The following is a 23111-nucleotide window of genomic DNA, read 5'->3' as shown; positions in this document are numbered from 1 at the left end:
TCCCAACCGCCACAATCCTCACACCAAAGCCCATCAAAGCCCTCCCTCCAGCTATTCACAAACCAAAGCGAAAGAATCAATGATCGAGAAAAGAGTGGCTTCGGGTTCGGGAGTCCAGAATAAGAGACCTATGAGGAAGAACAACAAGAAGAAATGGCTGCAGAAAGTGTTAGACTATCTTAAATCCGATTCCTACATGTTTGCTCCCTTAATTTTTCACCCAACAAATTCTGCTGCTGCCCCAGGTTTTCATTTATACATGCATTTTTTGCTGCCCCTTTTTTCCTGTTTAGTGGGTTTTCGGAAAATTAATAGAATGTTATTATGGGTCAGGGGTGGAAATGACAACACCCATCAAGGAAGACAACAGGACACTGCTAGAGAAGGTGGAGGAGTATCTGAAATCTGATAATTACATGTATGCTCCCTTAATTATTACTCAACCGATGCATGTTCCTGCTGCTAAGGCTATCGAATCTCCTCAGACAGGTGCTTACTTTCACTCCAAACTTATACTGTGAGAATTGAAACATAGCAATTATAGCCTTATAGGAAGGCATAGAGAAGTGGTTCCAGAGTGTTTGGCTACTCTGTGATACCCAATATTCTTGTGATGTAAATTGTTAATTTATTCTATTCATCTTGTCCTGATCACCTTTGGATTTGAACTTGTTTCATTCTGTTTTAACTATACAGAATCATTTTTTTATTTTTTTTATCATGTTTAGATTTCCTTTCAAGTTGAATTCATTTCATTCTACTATTGATTGAACTCTGTATCTCCCTTGGAAATAAAATTGTTTATCTTCACAATATTTGAATGTGCAAGTCCATCCTTGAGAATGAAGTGTTTACAAGGAGTGATAGACATGCAGTCAGATGCACTTTCTTTATTTTTTATAAGAGTAAATATTCTTATAAGCATGAATTTCTAATATAAGGTGATACACTTGCTACACTACTATCTGAGGTCTGCTACAGTAATACCCTTTTGCTATTTGCTCTAATTTATGGCCTATGTGTGGTTAAGTTCATAAGTCTCTCTCTGTTTTTGCCACAGCTTAATCCATGTTCTTCTCCTTGTCCTTGTTTTGTGTTGAATCAGAATCATTATTGCTTACCAGAGGTGAATGGAAAGTTTCAGGGACTTTTGGAAACGTGAGGGGGCTGTTGATTGGTTGGTTCTCTGTAGGAATTGTTGTTTTTTCTGGTAATGGAAGGTCTAAGTAAGTTTATCTCCAAGCATTCGAGGAAATAGTGTTGGAGGGCTTTTAGGGTGAGGGCTGGAGGATCTCCTCTTGAAGAAGTTCCTAACATTTAATGTGCAGATATGCTTATCTTTTTTGGGCGATGGGCAGTTAAGATTCTTTGAATTATTTCTATTTGCTTTAAGGCGGCTTCTGGTTTTTAAGGATGAGCATGGGGAAAAGTTACAAGGTGTTAGTTTGGGATTCAGACAATGCTAGTCTCTTGGTGAGGCATATAAGTTATGGTGTAGGAGATCTTCCAAATATTCCTCTTGAGCTTGCTAACAGTTATACTTTTGATTCTAGACCATTGTTGGCAGTTTTGGGATACTGTGATTGAATTCTGAGAAAAAAGTTTTTAGATGGATGGAAAAATCTTCTCTTTTAAAGGGGGAGACTCATGCTCACTAAAAGTAATCTTTTTGCCTTTCTCCATTATTGTTGTTTCTTTGTTTGCCATTCTAGGGTTCGGGACCTGAGGGTGGAGGCATATCTTTCCTCTTTTAACTCACAGCTGTGCACTAGGATTGTAAGAAGCATACTAAAAACCAACGGGCTACAAGGCCTATGGGGTGAATTGGGAAGGAAAGATGGAATTCAAACTACCAATTCATATGGGTAGACTCAAATATAAATGACTAACCCACCATTAGCTTGCCAAAGTTGAGCAGTGGAAATTTTTTTAATTTAGGAGCAGTATTGGAATCCAAAATAACAAGTTGCTAGTCCAACTAAACATCCATAGAGTTAACATCTCAAATCTAGAAGTGTTGGAAGATGTCTCCATGAAGAACTATGAATTGTATTTCTCTGCTTCAAACTGTGCAAAATTGATTCCTATTTGTACAAGATTAGCTACTGAAAAATAAGGAAAGTTGACTAACTAATAATCCCTACAAACCAGGGATTTAAAACAGCCAATATGACTAATAGTCCTCCAGCTGTCCATGTGTTGAGACATAAGGTCTATAAATCAAATTGCTCTTTGATTTTTCTTTGATGAAATGTCATCCACTTAAACATGTTTGGTGCAATTGTGTTGGACCAGATCGTAAGCAATGTTGATGGCAAATTTTTTGTCACAGTATGGTTTCATAGGACCACACCACTTGATTTTTAGGTCATCAAGGATGATTTTCAGCCATAGAAGCTCACAAATGCCATGATCCATGGCTCAAAATTTAGCTTCCACACTTGATCTAGTCACAACTATTTGTTTTTTGCTTCTCGATGTCACCAAGTTTCCTCCTAGTAAAATGCAATACGCTGAGGTGGACTTTATATTTATAATCGAACATGTCCAGTCAGTGTTTGTGTATACTTCCATCCACAATAGTTCGTTTTTTTTAACACTATAACTTTCCTCGGAGTATACTTCAGATAGCAGAAGACCCTAGATGTTGCCTCCGTATGTACTGCTTTTGGATTGTGCATAAATTGATTGATTATGCTCATGACATAAGCTATGTTTGGCCATGTATGTGAGATAAATAGATCAGTTTGCCAACCAACCTTTGATACACACCTCTATCTACTATAGCATCATCATTAGCCTCCCTTAGCTTGTGGTTTGGCTCAATTGGGTGTCAATCGGCTTGCATCCTAGCATCTTACTTTTGTTGTGACACAAAAATTTCTCTAATTGAACTTGTCACTTTAATACCAAAAATGTATTTGAGCTTTCTAAACTCCGTTATCTCAAACTTGTGTTAATTTCTTTCAAAGTGCCTCTTTTTCCATTGGATTATTACCTGTCACTATTATATCATCAATGTACAGTATTAACACTGTAACCTCCTTTGGCTGATTGTTCTATGAACAACATGTGATCTCCTTGGCTTTGCTTCTATCTCATTTCTTTCGTCACTTTATTAAATCATCTAAACCATGCTTTAGGAGATTGTTGTAGTCCATACAATAATTTCTTTTAACCTGAAAAACCTTGTTCCCATAAAAAAAAACTTGTCAAAATCACCTCTTGTCTCCATATGCACTTCTTCTTTTAGCTTGCCATGCAAGAAAGCATTCTTGACATCTGTTGCAAACACCAATCAAGATTAGTTGTTAAAGATGAGAAAACTCAAGCAGTATTCATTTTAGCCATGAGTGCCAAAGTCTTTTGATAGTCGACCCCATAAGTTTTGAGTGTAGCCTTTGGCTACTAACCTAGCCTTATATCTTTCTAGGGATCCATCAACCTTATGTTTCACAATAAACACTGGTAGATTGCTTTCCTTTTGGAAGACCCACTATTTCCCATGATTTTTATTCAATGCATTCATTTCCTCCTCCATAGCATGATTCCAATTCTTGTCTTTTAGTGCCTCATGTAATGCTTGAGGAATTTGAACAGAGTTTATTTTAATAGATGTTCCAATTCCAAAAATTTGGAAAAACTCCACCTCAGATTTGTGTTTTAAAAGAAAAAGCTAGGTTATCCTAGTGCAATCATTAACAAAAGACACAAATCATCTTGCACCTGAAAAATATTGGGAATTTTTTATGGTCCCCTAATATCCGAAGGAATTAAAGTAAGTGGAGAGAAAGACCTTGTACCGGTTAATGGAAATGAAACACAGTGGTGTTTGGAAAACTCACAAACATCACAACGAAATGAGTCAACATCAACAATTGTAAACAATGAAGGGGACACATCTTATTGTTCACTAAATGTTGGATGTCCAAGGCAGAAATGAAGAAGCTAAATCTCATTTTTATTGGAATAAATTTTCTTGGATGGGTAAGGAAAACAAGGTTGATAATCGTTTCCATTCTTGGTCTCAAGAAGATAGAGTTTGTCCTTTGCTTTTAGAATGTCCAATCTTCCTCCCCATAATCCAATTGAAAGACAATGAGTAGGATAGGATGTTACACAACAATTTAACTTTTTGGCAATTTGATGTTTGGCCAGCAAGTTTACAGATAGTTTAGAACATGTAACAAGTATTTTAATGATATAGAGGAGGTGAGAAACACTTCCCTTTGACCAGCTACTGTTGCTGAAGATCCAATTACAACTTTTATCTTTCTATTTCTAGGACATGGGTTATAAGTAACAAATAATTGAGAGAAATTTGTCATGTGGTTGGTTGCTTCTGAGTCCATGACCCAAAAACTACCAAAAACAATTTTTGAGGCGCTAAAGGTGCAAGAGTTGGGAAACCTACCTGTTTGAGCCAATGAACATTTATTGAGTATTGAGGAGATTTTTTAGCGTTTCTATCTCTTCTCTATTGATTTCTCCTCTGTCCAAACAATTAGAACTTGAATTTTATCCACATTGAGGAGATTCTCCACATTAGTTAAGTGGACTTAGCTCCTGCTCTCTGCCTCTAAAGCATTTGTACACACTACTACTTGTTGTTTCCCAGGAAGTTTCCAGCAACATTCCCTAGCATGGCAAGGTTTCTTGCAGTAGGTGCACCATACACGCTCTTGGTTGTTCGCCTTGAAGGATTCTGCATCAGTGTACTTCACTGGAGCTTCGGCAACATTCTTACTGGTTCCATCACTTAATCGAGATGAAATCATGGTTGATCCTTCAATGGACTGAGCATCACACTTTGTCAGCTTTCTTCAGCTTGAATAATAAAAGAAAATACCATTTAATGAAGGAAGAGTTTCCTTCCCAAAAATTTGCACCCAGACTTGATCAAATTCAACAATAAAGCTTGTGAGAAATCCAAAGATTCTCTCCCTCTTGACAATCCTTTGTAGCATCACCGCATTGTTGCTACACTTCATTCTAAAGTTCTGATAATAGTCTAATTTGACCCAAACACCTTTCATCATATTAAAGTACTCGATAATGGATAAGTTACCTTGTTTGATGCCTAAGATTTTGGTCTTGATCTTAGATTTGGACTACATCATATACTTTCTAATAGGTTCATCCAATGGTTTCCCAAATTTCCTTCGTAGTTGATAATAACTTACACTTTCCATTATTTTTGGCAATATGGAATTCCACAACCATGACATGACCATGGAATCTTCTTCATCTCACTCAATAAATGTGGGAATAGATGGTCTAGTACCTATCAAATGAGTCAGCTTGCCTTTTCCCTTGGAAAACATCTTTACCAGTTGTTACCATTAGAAATAGTTATTGCCATTCAGTTGGTACGAGAGATGGAGATTCTGAAGTTCCTCTTTTATTGAGTTTTGTTGAGTTTCTATGAACTGATTTTCAACTATTGTAATGATGGGATTAATTTTGGATGCTTCTAACAGGGCTGGAAGTAAAGCAGGATTGTGGTTTTTCTGCCTATAAAGGTTGTAGGTTTTCAAGAGTGTAGGTTTCAGAAATGCTTGGATAGTATGTGGAGAACTATGAATTGTATTTCTCTGCTTCAAACTGTACAGAATTTGATCCCTATTTATACAAAAATAACTATAGAAGAAAAATAAGGAAGGTTGACTAACTAATGATCCCTACAAATCAGGTAATTTATCCCTACAAGTTAGGGATTTAAATGGAAAAATATAACTACCTAATTTACGGTTTAGAATTATACAATCTTTCCCAATTAATCTTGATATCACACAGATTTCAACAGTCTCAAGTTCCTTATTAAGTTAACTTTTGCTTTCAGGAGAGTCCCTTTTAGAAAAGAATATTGTTTAGGAGATCTCCAATTCTGGTATTTATTTTGGGAAATAGGTTTTTAGTTGAATAAGGAAAAATTTGGGAATATCTCTATAAATATTACTGGTATAAGAAAAGAAAAAATTTTTAAAAAAATGAAGTTGTACTTGTAGAAGCTATCTCATGTATATAGAGATATGTTAAATTGATGGGTGAAGAATAGATGACTTTTTGGGGCTTGAGTTTAAGATGATGTAAATATTTAGAGATAGTTGGCTGAACTACGTCAAGACCTTGTGTCTTTGTTCATGAATTGAATTGTCTTTTCTATTATTGCTCAAAATATAGATTCAATTTTCCACTAGCTCAAACAATTAGTCAAAGACCCTTATTCCTTCAAGTCAGACCTCAGAAATGATAGATATAAAATAGTAGTGTTAACTGTACCTTTGTTAAAACTAGGAGTAAATTCAAACACATGTCATCATATTCACACCTCATCCACCTTATGGTCACTTGAAAGGGTGGAAAATGGGGTGAGCTTACAACTTAGTAAGGAATGATATTATATCAAGTTAGGTCAAGTGTCTTTTTCAGAGCAAAATATCAAAGTGAAGAACATTGTGTTTCAAATAATGTCAACCAGATACATCTGTTCAAAGAAAATTCCATCAATTTTTCAAATATAATCATTCCTAGCTTTGTTAGAGGGTTTAGACATCCTATTTTCTCAAACTATGGTTTTTCTCAAATTCTTTGGTTCCCTCATAAACAACCATCCTAATATGGGTCTAAAAAGAATGCATCATCAGTGGGGGGACTGAAGGCTAAAAACATTGCCCTCCAAAGCCAAGGCCAAACAAGGTGGACAACCTCATGGTTGTTCCTATTAGTGATGAGCAAACAGGAGTGACAGTCCTGAAGGCCTCTTATCTCCTAGTTGCTGAGGTCCAGTGCATTGTGGTCATCTCCGAGGGATATCTCATTTGATGCTAACTAGTGTCAAACAAATAACATGAGTCTTATATAAAACATAGCATGTCCTTAGAATCAAATCATATGGTTGCAATTAAAAATGTAATTTTATATTCCCAGTCTAGAGTTCAAACAACAAATGGCCTAAGTCTAATTTACATACTTCCAAAATAAGTTATTGAATCTACATTATTTGAGACCAAAAAATGTTCATTGTTAATTAAACAGATGAAAATATCAATACAAGTTACATGGTTTTCAGAACATATGTATAATGTTCCTTGGCATACTACAGTTGTGGATCTTTGTTACTTGATGGTGAACCTATCCAAACTGCTCCCTTGAGCATGTTTTTTGTGCCCTAGCATGAAACAATAAATTAGACATCAATTTGTTATCATACATTTTCTGATCCTAGGCCTCATTTGGAATCAGTAAAAGCTTCTAAGTTATATTCCATATTCTGTTTTCTAGGTTTTGACATTAATTCCACACATTTCATAATTTTCCAAGTCTTCTAATGCTTGATTAATTGATTTGTAAATCTCCCAGCTCCTTTGTTTGATATTGGCTCCAAGCTGCCTATTTCCTTTCGAACAGTTTCTAGAATTGTCCAACTTATTCTATTGGCATTATCAGGATTCAATGATTCATATATGAAAATGAAGGGGGATGGGTATAGATTGTGAAATAAAATGCAACTTTAGAGATGCAGATGTGAAGATTTGCAAAAGAAAGAGAAAAAAGCTTGCTTTGGTTTAGATTCCCTTGTTAGGTGTAGGTTGTGGGTGTTGAATATATCGTTTCAAATTATAAACATTTTTCACATTCATCCATTAGTATGATTTATTTGATTTCGCAATTCAACCACAAGGCGAAAAAAATAAAAGGGAGCAAGATGCAAAATCACATGGAAACCTTCCTTCAAAGTTCTTTCTACCTATTCATAGGGAAAAATCACTAACCTAGGTTCCACTAAAATCAAATAAAAACTTTCATTGAATTAAGTGATCTCGGTCTAGTCATAGGACTTGAGTTCACCTTTTGAAACGCTTCAAGGCTTAACAGGTCAATGATGTTTGTTAACCTCTTCTCAAGGATGCATATGAACTCAGTTTGTCATTTCATACTCCACCCAAGCCTAGCCTTATTAGCCTCCTTAGAACTTCACCAAGGATTTCATTTTCACCCTAAAGAGCTGATCATGAACTGCATATAATGAGATGAGAGTACGGTAATATATTTTCAAAATCCCAATAAATCTACATTCAACCTTAGATGATGATAACCTTAAGGACCAAGAACAATGAGATCTCCTTGAAAATTAGCTCTATTTGTCTTTCTAAAAGAAAAAAGAAAAAAAAAAAGAAAGAAAGATCCTGTTGACATATTCTAAATAATTTTGTATTTATTTCTTTCCTTTTCTTTCTTGGTAAAATATGATTTATGAGAGATACTATAGGATAATAGGAGGTAGGTAAATAGGATCCTTGATTTATAGGAGAGATTTTAAGGGAATCTAATCCCCAATTGTGTATAAATAGGAAGTAGATATTGTATTCTAAAAAAATTCAAGGAGAGCAGAATTTATTTCATGGTATTAGAGCTAGGTGTCACGGACTTAGTCGTTCACTAAGCTCGTGCGGCACTTAGACAAGCCAAGACGCTTGATCTTGCTAAGTCAGCCTTGCTCCCATACTTAGCTCACTCGGCTAAGACACTCGCGACTCAAAAGCTTAAGAAGCTTGGTAGGCAACTCCTTAAAGAATGGAAGCTCTTATTAACTCAAGAAAGCCTTTACAAGTGCTTGGACGCTCACTTGCTTGATTAGGAAGTGATTTTGGGTGGTGCCTTGGCCAAATGAGGCCCTCACCTATTTATAGGCACCAAGGGAACTCTCTGGAACCTTGGAGGGTTCCTTACAAATCAAGAATATTCTAGAACTCCCTACACTAATCTATGTACATCCTTATGTACAAGAAATCTCTAGAATTCTCTAGAAAGCCCTGGACTTCTCTCATGCCTTCCACCATAGTGTAGAGATGTGTGGACATCTCTAGGCATTTCTAGAACCTTCCACACTCTTCCCACCAATGGCTTAGTGTAGATGGCTCCAGGAGTCTCCAGAAGCTTCCCTCCTCTTATATAAGCCCATGGGGAGGGTCATTTGAAGCATCCTGTGACATAGGGCTCTCTTTTGCATCCTAGGTTTTTTTTTGTTTTTTTTCTTTTCTTAGCCTTTAATTGTGGAGAATTTTGCCGCACTTGTAGACCTTTGCTAGCAGCAAAACTCATTGATGCCTATCTCCTTCCTTTGAATTTTTTGGTCTACATAGCCTTATAAAATTTCCCCCTCCTAGATTTACAAAAATTATTACTGATTTGCTCTAATATGTTTGACATATCAAAAATCATCCTATCTTCAAACTTTGCTCCCAACTTGACTAGCAATAACCCTTATGTAGAATATCAAAATCTACAAAATCCATTAAAACTTAGTGACCATAATTATTTGGTGTGGTCTCTACTGGTGTGAATGTTTTTGGAGGGAAAAAGAAAACTAAGTCATTTAATTGGACATGTCCCAAGTGAAAATCCAAAGTTCATTGTATGAGATGAAGAGGACACAATGTTTTTCATGGTTATGGAATTCAATGCAACCAAAGATGAACGAGACATGCATGTTCTTGATGATAGCTAAGGATATTTGGGAGATTATTAGGCAAATATACTTCAAAGTAAGGGATGCTAGCCATATCTACGAAATAAAGACCAAGATTAGTGTTACCAAGCAAGGTACTTTTTCTGTTACTAAATAATATAATATCATGAAAAGCTTATGGCTAGAATTAGATTACTATCAGAATATTAAGATGAAGTGTAGGGAAGATGTTGCCATGATTCTCAAATATGTTGAAAGGGAAAGGATATTTGATTTTTTAGTGAGTCTTAATTTGGAATATGATCAAGTTAAGATTCAGGTCCTTGAAAGGAAGATGTACCTCCTTAAATGAAGTCTTCTTCATTATAAGAGCAGAAGAAGGAAGGAGTGTTATGCTTGACACTCCAATAACAGAAGGTTCAGCTCTTGTCACCATGAAGCCAAACTCCACATTGCCAAACAACAATTATGGAATAAGTGAAGTGTCTAGATTGCCAATCAACAAAAATGGTTTGTGGTGTCTATTGCAAAAAACCGAGGCATACATGTTGGAAATTCTATGGAAAGCCACAATCATTTGGTAGAGGGAATGGAAATCGATATGCACAATTTGGACAACGGAATGGTCAAGCCCATATCGCTCAATCTAAAAGAGAATTCCAAACCAAAAATCTCAGCTTCTAACGATTCAAATGTTAGTATATTAAACAGAGAAGAGATTGAGAGGCTCTATAGCCTTCTGACTTCAATGGATAAGCCTACTACTTCATGGTCTCTTTCCTAATCAAGTACCCAATTTCTTATGTTTTTGGTGTTTAAAAGGACTGTTTTTCTAATTAAGAGGCTTCGTAGTCTTCGTAGTCTTTTGACTTCAATGGATAAGTTTACTGTTTTATGCTCTCTTGCTTAATCAAGTAAGCATCTAATTTCTCATGTTCTTGGTATTGGGAACCTCGAATTACTCCAATCCCATGCCCTGGATCTCATTGGGTGCATGTATCTATCCTTAGGGATTTCTAAATCTGTCATAGTGGAATAAAATGACAAAAAACCATTATTAACTATAGATCGAGAGATAACACTCATACTTGGATTTGGATGTTCCCAAATCAAAATTCATCCAATAAAGAACTTGCTCGAATACTTTAGAAGTCTCATACACCCAAAGTTTTTTGCTCTATGACTCGAACCATGTCCATAGCACTTTGAAGAGTGAACTTTGGAAGGGTGGATGCTTAGACTCTCTCTCTTTGGATCTAGGAGACAACAGTCGAAAGGCCATTAGGAAACCCTAATCCATAAAAGAGTATTATAAGATTCCCTTATTGGGCTTAAGTGACTTAAGTCCACATGGACTTAGATCACTCAATCTAGTCCAAAAGGGGTCTTAATTAATTAATTAACTACACAGGGTTATCTAATTAATCAATTAGGACAATTTAGAGACCTTATTCACTATCCCCTATCTAACCTTGCATAATTACCAAAATGCTCTTATGCACAAGAGTAAACCACGAGCCAAACCAACCCTTATAAACCATGTCAATATAGTTATGAGCTCAGAGTGAGGCCACTAGGACCCATAGGAGTATTGACTCTCTTAGAATTCAATTTTGAAGTTGATTCAACATCTCACTATAGAGAATATACTATACTTTAGTACCTTATGTAAATAACAACAAGACAAGGCTTAGATTCGTGACCTACTATTCACCACATACAAACCCCTCGTGAGTTGGTGTTCCTAATCTAACAAGGTATTGTCATCACCTATCAAGATTACTTCTCCAATTATTGAGTTATGAATCTCACTTATTACTACGACAAGAAGCATATGTCAAATTCCACTAAAGGAATTACTACGGTCACAAATTTCATGATCACATGTCCTTTGGATCAACTAATGAGACACATTATTTCAATACTAGGAGATATCATGGTGCTTTTATTGAGAATACTTATTGCCACCAACCTTCATCAACAATTACCCAATTCATAAAGATATATGATCATTTTAAAGTTTCACCTACTGGTCAAAACCTTTTGTTAATTTTGACACAATCTCAATGTACTCTCAAGGTTAAGAGTCCATGCAGTATAGTAGGTGAATCATGATAATTGATAGCCTTACATCATGATTCATCGTACGTTCTGTCTAGTGTGCATCACATACACAAGTGCACTCACTAGGGGAAACTCATCCTAACAGCCAAGATAAGTCATCCCTCCAATTACAATCTCTACCGGATTGCCCAAATCTATGAACTGATTGTAGACAAATTATCTACTTACAAGGAATCCAAGACTTTTATCCTCTATGTAACTCTTAATGCACACAAATTATGTACAATGAAAGAGATATGGGTTGAATGCTCAAATCAATATCAATATGTAAAAGGAATAGTAAGGGGATAGTCAAGCTTGACTTTGTTACAAAATGTCTTGTTTTTAGGGGTTCAATCTCAACACTTAGTGTTTCAAATGACTGTTTCACAAGTACTTGGGTCATTGAATCAAGTGCTATTGATCATATGACCTTTTCTTCATATCATTTATCTTCTTATAATCTATGTTTTGGGGATGAAAAAATTAAATTTGCTGATGGCATACTAGCAACTATGGTAGTCCAAGGAAAAATTGCTTTAACTTTAGTTCTCACATTAAAATCCATGTTACATGTTCCAAAATTTTCAGCTAACCTCGTCAATTCATCAAATTACTAAAGATTTGAATTGTATAGTCACCTTTTTCCCATCTCATTGTGTGGTTCAGGATTGAGACACGGGGAGGACGATTAGGCATGCTAAGGAATAGGAGAGTCTGGACCTGCTTGGATCCAATTTTGGCAAGGGTGATTGTATGCCACTCTTATTTTTTCGAAAAATTCTCATGGAATAAAGCCCAAATATGGTTGCATCATCTTTGTCTAGGGCATCTATTTTTTTTCTTTGTTCAAAAAAATGCTTTTAATAGTTTTCATTGTGAGGTTTGTCAATTTGCTAAACATCATCGTGTTCGGTTTCCTTTAAGTAATACAAAATCAACATTGCCTTTTTTGTTAATTCATACTAATGTTTGGTGTCCTTTTGGAATCCCAAGTCTTTTTGGAACAACATGGTTTGTGTTTTGTATCGATGATTGTACTATGGTGAATTAGTTATATCTCATAAAAAACAAATCAAATGTTAATTTTATGTTTCCTATCTTTCAGCAAATGGTTAGGACATAGTTTGAAGTTAAAATAAAACCAATTAAATCTGATGATGGGAGAGATGAAAAAGGAGGATTATACACCAATCTTCATGTATTAATTCCCCAAAACAAAATGATGTGGGCGAATGGAAAAATATACATCCATTAGAAATCTCTCAAGCTATTTTTTTAGAAAAATATGCCTAAATCATATTGAAGAAAAGTTATCTTAATTGCAACTCATTTGATTAACCAACTACCCTCAAAAGTTCTTGAAAATATTGTAGTGCCAACGAAAGCTTTGATGCCAACAATGTTATTTCAAGAACACAAAGATAAAACAATCACACATATGGTACACGAGGTTTTAACGTGGTTCGACCAACCATGCCTACGTCCACGGATGAGAGATAATGATTCCACTATACAATAGAGAATATTATAGAGGACAGAACTAGATACAACTATTGGGTTCCCGAAACATCCCATGTTTCCCCACTCCTTGTATCCATACCTTACTACAAGTCATCTCGCTCCACTGGGTACCTCCCGTTCTTCCTCACATCTCTATCCACTTTGTATAGTCTCTACAGGCCCATCTCCATCTCATAACTTTTTCCCCTCATGACCTAGAATATTTATAGAGATATTTCCAACAACCTTCCTTATTCTATAAGGAAGTCTAATATTACAATAATATATCAACCTAGAAATATTCTATATAATATTCTTTACAAAAAGGAATCTATACTAATTAGGAATTTGGGACACTTCCTAACAAATATAACTCCATTGGATACACTTCCAAAATTTTTCCCGCATTTCAATAGCTTTAGTAAACTTCCTCCCAAAGTTTTTGGTTGCATGTCGTTGTCCATATCTATCCTCCAAATTGCAACAAATCCTCGAGCTTTAAAATGTATGCTTATGGGATACTCTCCAACCAAAAAGGGTTATAGATGTTATCATCTTGCTTCTTGAAATTTTTTTACAACCATGGATGTTACTTTTACTAAAAATCAATAATTTTTTTCCTAATACTTACCTTCAAGGGGAGAGCTTAGATGAAGATAAGTTTCTCTCTTATGGTTTGCCTAATTTGACTGTACTTTTTGAATTCATGCTTCTTTCACCTAAGGTCTCACCTATAGGTTCTACCTCCTTGTCATTTGGTTAAGAACCTTCATAAGAAATGGAGCAAGGGGGAGTTACTGTGATTGACATACCACTACAGGTTTACTTTAGATAGAAACAATCTTAACTGGATCGAATGTAAGCTTAAGAGTCTGAACCTGAGCCCAGTAATGAACACACAAACTCCACTAATTTTGTTTGTAGTGTCATTTCTCCTACTTCAAATTTGTTGCTCTCACCAAAAACTCATGATCAATTTGTTCAGAATGAAGATTCAAAAGTGTTTTATGATCTGCATTTATCAATTGCCCTTAGGAAAGCTACCAGAAAATGCACTCAACACCCGGTCTCTATAATATTATTTCATTTGAAAACCTATCCCCATCACATAGAGCCTTCCTTACCAATTAAATCATATTGATATCCCTCAAACAGGCCAAGAAGCACTTAGAAGTAAGAAATGGAGGAAAGCCATGGACAAGGAGATGTCAGCTGTTGAGAAAAACCAAACTTAGGAAATAGTTGAATTACCATAGAGAGAAAACTGGTTGGATGTAAATGGGTGTTCATTGTTAAATATAGAGTTGATGGGGCGTCGGAGAGATACAAGGCTAGGTTGGTGGCTAAGGGGTGTATGCAAACTTATGGGATGGACTACCAAGAAACATTTGCTGCAATAGCAAAGATGAATACCATTCTATATTACTATCCTTGGTAGCTAACTTTGGTTGGTCTTTGTAGCAACTTGATGTTAAGAATGCATTTTTGCATGGTGATTAAGAAGAAGATGTGTATATGGAAACACCACCAGGTTTCCATGGAGACTTCAGAAGTAAAATGATGTGTGCAGACTAAGAAAGGCGCTTTATGGCCTAAACAATCTTCCCAAGCATGATTTGAAAGATTTGCAAAAGCTATGAATGGTATAGAGTTTTGACAAAGCCAAGGGGATCATACACTCTTCATTAAACGCTCACATATGGGTAAACTTACCGTTGTCATAATTTATGTTCATAACATAATATTTTTTTTTTTTTTTTATAGACTGTTCATAACATATTTGTGATAGGAGATGACTATGCGGAAATAGAAAAGACTTAAGAAGAAACTAACTAAAAATTCAAGATAAAAGACTTGAGAAGACTAAGTATTTTTTGGGGATTGAAGTGGCTCATTCAAGGAAGGCTATTTTTGTCTCTTAACAGAAGTACATTTTAGATCTTCTTAAGGAGACCGACATGCTTGGTTGTAAGCCTATTGACACCTCCATTGAACAAAATCATAAGCTAGGGGAAGCTTAAGAAGATGCAGTAATAGAACGTGGAATGTATCAACGTCTAATTGGAAAGTTAATCTATTTATCACACACAAGGTCGGATATAACCTATGCTATTAGTGTCATAAGCCACTTCATGCATTCTTCTAGGAAGTCCATTTAGAGGCGATTTATAGGATTCTACGTTACTTAAAGTCTACTGCAAGAAAAGGAATTTTCTTTAAAAAAAATGAAGAGCTAAGCCTAGGGGTGTACACCGATGCAAATTAGGTAGGAGTAGTGGCAAATCAACGTTTTACCTCCGGTTACCATACATTCTTAGGTGGCAACTTAGTGACATGAAGAAGTAAGAAATAATTCATAGTAGCTCAATCAAGTATAGAAGTAGAGTTCAAAGCTATGACACATGGGGTTTGTGAACTATTATGGATAAAGAATGTCTTTGATGATCTAGGAATCAAGTGGGGTTCGTGAACTATTATGGATAAAGAATGTCTTTGATGATCTAGGAATCAAGTGGGAAACAATCAATATTGCTCACAATCTAGTACAACATGATCGAACAAAGCATGTAAAAGTAGATCGACACTTCATTGAGAAAAACTCGATAGTGGTTTGATCTGCACACCCTATGTTTAAACAAAAAGGCAACTTGCAGATGTGTTGACCAAATGATTGATTAGTCACTAGTTTCAAATAATTACATGCAACCGGGGAAGGGACAACATCTATCCTCTAACTTGAAGGGGAGTGCTGTCAAATTCTAAATAATTTTGTATTTATTTTTTTCCTTTTCTTTTTTTGATAAAATATGATTTATAGGAGATATCATAGGATAAAGGTGGTAGGTGAATAAGATCCCTTGTTTTTTTGCTTTTCTTTTTTTGTATTTATTTCTTTGTTCCGATTGTGTATAAATAGGGTTTACGTATTGTATTCTAAAAGAATTCAAGGAGAGCATAATTTATTTCAAATCCCATGGATTTTAATGGGTTTATACAGATTTTGGAACAAAGAAAACTTAGGGGATGTGGACTAAAAAATTTACGAAGGTTTCATAAGTTGGAAACCACTGATTTTCTTTGAAAATCAAATTAAAACTATTTTCAAAACCTGCCAGAAACAAGTGTTTGATTACTTGGTTGGTCAAGGAGGCCTATTCATATGGACATCAGGTTCTTGAAAACATAACCATTTGATCTGCTTATTAAGGGATTAGCTACCATAAATTTGGGAATATGATTTTAATTGCCTTAGCTTATAATATGTGCATCTTCAAGAACATCTTTCTAAATTTTTTTTTTTATGCACAAAAATCCCAACTTTACCCTTGCACCTTATATTTACATTTGAGGACAAAATAACCAACTTTAATTTTGATGTGGCTTTACACACCACGACTTGAAGGCTGGATTGAATGTGAGCTAACTAGGTTAACATTACAGCTTTTGAAGTGGAACTTCCTGCCACATTCCACTAGGGCATAATCCCTAATGATAAAAGATTTGTTGCCAGGGAGGATTCTTTTGCAGTGGAAGCGTGATAAGAGTTAATATAGCTTGTACCTAAGAGGAGACAAAGGGGTCAATATAGAGTAAGTTTGTGAAGAAGGTATTTTGAAAGGATTTGTGTTTCCTAAAGGAGGGGCTCATGCTGTTGTAATTGTGGCTAATGGCATGACCTTTTTGCATGATACTTACTTCTTGTAGAGATTCCATTTGAGGACATTTCATAATTTCATCATTGGAATGGACAAGGAAGCAATCTTTGTTTTTGGGTTGAGGGGTGGGAAATGCCAGGAGGTTATTTGAGTTGTTGGGAGGAAAGAGCATTGGATCAAAGGTTCTTTAGGGCAATGGAAGGCTGGGAGAGGGAGTTAATAGTGGTGCTTGAGTGTTTGTATGAGTGAAGGATGATGTGAGAAGGCCATAAGACCATAACCAGTCAGGTGTTCATTTGCTACTACATTATAAAGGAAGAAAGGCTATGTGGATTACTTGGTCTATTCTAGGAGTGATATGTATAGGCTGTTCTCATTTGCAAATCTTGGTGCATTATCAAGTATAGGAACATGTGAATATTTGATTATTACAAAAGTAGGCTGCCATAATCTAAGAATAGCTCTCTAGGTTTACTTTTCTCATGGTTCATTCAATTGTTATTTCCCCATTATATGCCTTTCTTTGACTTTCTGGAGATTTATTTAAGGAGATTGGATTGGTTTTTCCTTGTCTTTTTCTTTGTTCCTCCATCCTTTTTATTTTGTTTTAGTTTATTTTATTTTTTAATTTCTAATTATAATTTTTTATTTTTTATTGTCTTTATTTTTTTATTTTATATTTATTAATTTTGAAAATTTTAAGTTGATACTTCTCTGGTTCCTCTTATGTGCCTTATACACATGAGTTAAGCCCCTCTTTGGGGCCTTTCTGTTTTAACTATATTTTGTAGAAGAGTCATTTTGTTCCAACTTGAGAGTGGGTTCTTGGACAGGAAAGTGTTCTTTGTTATTTTCTATTGGCATAAGAATCTATTTTTTGTTGTTAAAAACTTAAAATCCATTACCTGTAAATTTTGATTTTGAAAGTGGAAAGGAAAGATATTGTAGGAAAATAACTCACTCTAGATGATAGGCTTAGTCACTATATTGGGTGAATTCTTCTTTTTAGTAATCTTCACTAAAATAGCACTTTCTGAATCACGTCTCTGATGAAATGTGTCCTAAAATCAATATGTTTGGTCCTTTAACTGGTTTTTGGTCAAATATGTGGCAATCTAGTTATTTCAATACCCAATATTCAACTTCTTCAGTAATAGTGAGTGAAGTCTTGCTGGAGAAATACAAATAGCTGAAACAAGGTTAATAATCTAATTTTACTTTATTCTCAATGGAGTGAAGAGGTTAATCTCCATTTGAAAATCGGAGGAGGTCCATGTAATTAAGCTACATCTTGTATTTGTGCAGTCCATATATTTTAAGCTAAATCGTGTGTGTAACATGACAATATGTGGTAATGGTTTTGAAGAATGTCCAATAAATTAAAGCAGTGGTGCTAAGTTGCGTGTTACCGTGCAAATGGAGAATACAATAAAATCATATTTTGTGAACTGTGTAATATTGTAGAGTTACTTGTATTCTCAAGGTGATTTATCATGGAGATTGGTCCATACCTGAATAAAGCAAATTATTCTCCCTCTCTCTCTCTCTCTCTCTCTCTCTCTCTCTTCCTTTACCTACAAAAGTAAAAAAATGAACCATGATTACAATCAGAGATGACCAACTAGTCATCTTGAAGGCCCCGGGGCTGCTTCTTAGTCATGGTTGCTATCTTGTTGTTTTGAGAATATTGTTAGCTGCCGAGCAGCACCCGTATGATGCACTTAATAAATTTCTTGTTGGAAAACTCATCAACAAACTTCCAATTTGTGAGAAACAAGAGCTTTTATTGGATAGGCTTGATTGGAGATATCAATCAAGAATAAGGCCGTCTTCTTAGGTCTCTATATATTAGCATGCATCTTAAAACCTATCTCCTTAAAATACAAATGTCTCCATGGACCATCAGAAGCATTATTACCCCATGATGAGTCTCCCTCCATGATTATCCTGGAGAGTCCTGTAGCTTTGGCTCCCCTAGGACCTGCTGGAATGCTTCAAGCTGAGTCTTGTTTGAACCATGTACAATCCTTAGTGGTTGTTTGATAAAATTTAATATTTATTACATAATGATTCAAGTTGACTTTTAAGTTAAATTATTTTTAAATTGTTAACTTTTACTTTAAGTACTAAGGTTGTTGGGTGAAACTAATTTAAAATTTATTTTAAGTTATTAAATTGACATATTTACCCCATTAGTTGTAATTAATAGGTGTTATTAAAAATTTTAATTAATATTTATTGTATTGTTTATTAAACATCTATACTTAAAAGTATCTTAAATTTATAAGATAACCTTAAAATATTTACTATGAAAAATAAGTCATAGATTTGGAGTCATGATTGTGAAATATGTTTTCATTAGATATGGGCAAATAAGACAAAAAAATTTGGGATTAAGAATAAATAACCATTTTGACTCAAATATTTTTAAAAAAGTCATTTTTAACTTTAAATTGTCATATTAAGTTATTTTACAAATTATGCTTAATCTACTTACCAACTTAGGAACTTCAGTTATTAAGTCACTTTAAGTCATCAAGTTGATTTACCTAATGCCCTCTTAGAGAAGATAAAATGATAGGCCATGATGGCCTTATACAAATACATTGATGCTTATTAGCTAGTTAATGGGCTTCCAGAAAATTCATGAATTTTGTAAGTTTCAGAATATATTACTGTTGTTTATTATTTGTTTGTTTATTTTGTTTTAAATTTCAGGTTACATCAAAAGCATAAGCACAGACATTTCGACAAGGAAAATAACTAAGAAAAGCAGCCAACCAACCGAGCAGCAAGCTAGGCAACAAACTCGTAGGCACCGGGTAATGGTGAAGCATGTGGTTCACCAAAACTGTCGATCCTCAGTCTTGTCAGGTCACATTCTTTACCACATGAATTGACCCTGTCCAATTAATTCATTATTAATCTTCAGAGGCATTCATATATAGCTAGTGAATTGGGGAATTTGGAATTATAATATTTTATTATAAATAAAGTATAGAGGAAAACAAGAAGGACAAGAGAAAAAAAATGGAAAACCACCACCACCAACAACAAAACAAACTTGTTCTATTATGCATAAGGTTGTTGATTTAAGAGTCTTTGATTGCATCAAAGGATGAAAATATCGAAATCAATGAAAATATCAGTGGTTCAATTTTATAGAAATTTTGATTAGTGAAAATTAAAGAAATCACGAAAATTTACCTCAAAATATGGAAAATTTGAAAAATAAAACAATTAATAATGCATATATTGAATTTGTTTTTTTTTTTAATCATAAAATACAATATGTATGATAAAATTGGTGTCATTAATCAATATTACAATATGCGCTGATAACAAATATGACTTTTGAAAGTCAAACACTGAATATTAATGTGGAGATAAAGTTTTATTTCATTTACTTCTAGTATTTAAAAACATTTTATATTTAATGCCAAATTATGACCTCCAGAGTTAGAAGATGATGATGGAAGCCAAATGAGAGGAATATGAGGGGGGAACTTATTTATAAAAATTTGGGGTCTAACTGGCCGTTAGAGCTCAAAAGTTATCATCAGAAACAGTAAAGATAGGCCAGAACTGGTCATGAGGGAAATGTTAATATTTTCCCAAGATATTACCAAAGTATCTGGAAATTCTGAAGAAATCTTGTAAATTTTTTTTAACCTCTCGATATACTCCCAAATTATCAATATTTCAATGGAAATATCAGCAAAAATATCAGTTTTTTTGTGTTTGATTTGTTAGTTTTGGGTTACTGATATTTGTGGTTTGATTTGCCACCAGGAAAATCCCCAATTAGTTTAAAACCATGATAATTGCATCCATCTATTGTTGTCGTGGAAGGCTGCAAAGAGCACACTGGTTTTGTTCCTTGACACAGGAAAGGGATGCTCAAGTCACTGCTACAGATGCTGATTGTGAAGTTGACCACTATTGCACTTTTAAGGTACATTATTAGAGCCACAACGTCGGAATCTCATTGTGGAGAAAGACCACTGTTGCGTCTTTAATGTACATTGCTTGGATGACTAAAATTCCATGGGCAAGGGGTACTGATGTATGTATGGTCTTTGGTCAGAGTTCCTACTGTTTTGTGCTCACATGTCTGCTCTCTTTTATCTAATGTAAATGGGATCTGAAACCATTGTTTTGAACTTTTGCTGCTGTTTGTTGTCCTGAGCATGAAGGAAAATACATGTAGTGTTACTGTCCCAATGGTTTTGATATTTTTCGCAGGAGTCCGTTTTCTTGTAGTCGGGCTTAGATTTGGTCCAGCCCAACATGAGCCCATTGTCAAGTTTTGCGGCTTTTCGGTTGGAAGATATTAGAAATGGGCCCCTAGAAAACTTTCTTCTGACATTTGCATTAATTCCCATTTTTTTCAAAACTCAAAGCTTATTAACTAGTAGCAGAAATCTTCCGTGCATTGACAAAAAGTTGAATTGAGTAGAGCTTCAGTATAGTGGAAGCAAAAGCCGGCATGCACTGGAAACTAACCAGAATCCTTGTGATAAGTTGACATGCACTGCGAACTAACTATACTTTTGTTTAGATAGCTGACATTCACAGGGAACTATGCCCTTGTTTAGATTCATGGGATCTAATCATTGTGCTCATAGCATGTGTGTTTGACACAATTATGGCATCTTCTCATGTACTAGTTTGTTTGGTGCTTTGACGGTAGGATTTGGAGGAAAAAAAAAAAAACAGGGGACTCAGTTTTGCCACCATGTGCTGGCTTAATCAAACTTGATTCAGGCGATCTGATCAGTGAGTGTAGTACGAGCCTTTTTGTGACACAATAATGTTATCGTTTTAGTTGTGCTGGTAGTTTGGTCAAGTCATTGTTTTCATTATTATGATTGTGTTATTAGTTAGTTTGATGCTTTGACACGGAACTGAAATCAGGATACTTAAGTAGTGTGGGACTCACAGCTATCCTAAGTTTTGTTGTATTGGCTTGTATTGTCTGAATCAAAGTTATATTTGATTTAAAAGGTGGGCCTCGAATGTTGTTTATAATGTTATAGCCTAGTTTTGTCTGAACTAATGCATTTGCCCTTGATTGAGCTCAATTTTGACCCTGTTTAACTTCAAAACTGCAGAACCTTTGTATGCAAACAACGCTTAAACTTTAGATTTCAGGTTTTGCTCCCTCTAATGAAGTTCTGAGGGAGGGATTGGGTAGTCAAGTGACCAACATTCAGCCTTTCTCTACCTTGAGACTGCATTCAGGCTTGAACTTTAACCCATAAAACTTAGTGTGGCTGATTTATCAAGAAAGGTGATTTGACTCTGAATGGTTTTCTCCCTTTTGTGTTATACTTGACTTTGGTGCAAGATTCGAACAGAACCATGCCAAATGAAGGCCACGTTTGGAACGTTCAAATAGTAGATGGAAATAGATTTCTCATCCATCAGTATGAATGTAATTTTGGATGTTTTATTAGAATTGGGAATAAAAATAAAAAACAATTCCCATTCTTATTCCCGATTAAAAGGGTGTGAATCTCATAATTCAAGGAACTTGAGCTGATAAGCGTTCAGTTTGCTTTAAGCGTATTTTCAATTTCAGAGACAAGGCGGAAACGAACCCAAAAAAAAAGAGTGAGGGTATTTTATGAATATAATATATGGTTGATATTTGCTTACAATGTTTCATTTTGTCACGGTAAATTTTGCTGGATCCCATATTGGACGTCTTTTTCTTTTTTCTTTATTTTTTTTCCTCCTCCTCTTGCTCTCTCTCTCTCTCTCTCTCTCTCCCTCTCACTAAAACTGGTGGTGTACAAAAAGATGAGAGCTGAGGAAGAAATGAATTTGAGAAGAGTCGGACAAAATAGTGAAAAATTCATAAACAAAAGACATCCAAGGGGATTTGGTGAAGATTAGGAGAGACATGGCGTGACTTAATCGCTTTCAACATCAATTGATGCCATTAGACTTCAATAATGACGGTGGTTATGTCTTCCAACGGCTATATCCTTCAATTATGTAACCATGCTTCTCAATAATGTACTATGTATTAATAGAGGCCCATATTTCTTCCACTCTCACAGCTAAAACACTAATGCATGAAGAGCTACATGTAGAATGAATGAGATCCAACATTGTATACTAGCAGTAGTACCAGGCCACTTCAACCATTAACTACGGCGGTCCCACTTTACAAGACCCATGATCTATTCCCACATTGCACAATCTCTCAGTTGCATGATTGGATAAGGCAGTCTCCTCAGTCCTTACACGCTACTGTTTGACTTGGAAAGCCAAATCAGAAGAGAAAGATAGCGTCTAAAAGACCTGTTTTCTTTTTCTTGTAAGGATGGTATACTGTGTAAATCTATGGTCCATATATATCTATCTAT

At 35.1% G+C, this 23111-nt stretch overlaps 1 protein-coding gene across 1 annotated transcript; it reads left to right on the top strand.

The window, feature by feature from the left end:
* Positions 1-20978, top strand: LOC117924473. The gene is made up of 4 exons (XM_034843088.1): positions 1-245; positions 334-489; positions 19453-19608; positions 20527-20978. Exons 1-4 carry the CDS (start codon positions 80-82, stop codon positions 20553-20555), a joined length of 507 nt encoding a protein of 168 aa, XP_034698979.1. The 5' UTR covers positions 1-79; the 3' UTR covers positions 20556-20978.
* The last annotated feature ends 2133 nt before the right edge of the window (positions 20979-23111 follow it).

Source organism: Vitis riparia, chromosome 11, assembly GCF_004353265.1.
Source record: "Vitis riparia cultivar Riparia Gloire de Montpellier isolate 1030 chromosome 11, EGFV_Vit.rip_1.0, whole genome shotgun sequence".
NCBI classification, from domain to species: domain Eukaryota; kingdom Viridiplantae; phylum Streptophyta; class Magnoliopsida; order Vitales; family Vitaceae; genus Vitis; species Vitis riparia.
The sequence above is the reverse complement of the archived record's forward strand: the minus strand, read 5'-3'. Positions and strand labels throughout refer to the sequence as shown.

Coding starts and splice junctions, on each gene's coding strand:
- LOC117924473 (XM_034843088.1), top strand. CDS start 80: ATGATCGAGAAAAGAGTGGCTTCGGGTTCGGGAGTCCAGAATAAGAGA. Junction 246..333: donor AAATTCTGCTGCTGCCCCAG/GTTTTCATTTAT, acceptor ATTATGGGTCAG/GGGTGGAAATGACAACACCC. Junction 490..19,452: donor TATCGAATCTCCTCAGACAG/GTGCTTACTTTC, acceptor TTTAAATTTCAG/GTTACATCAAAAGCATAAGC.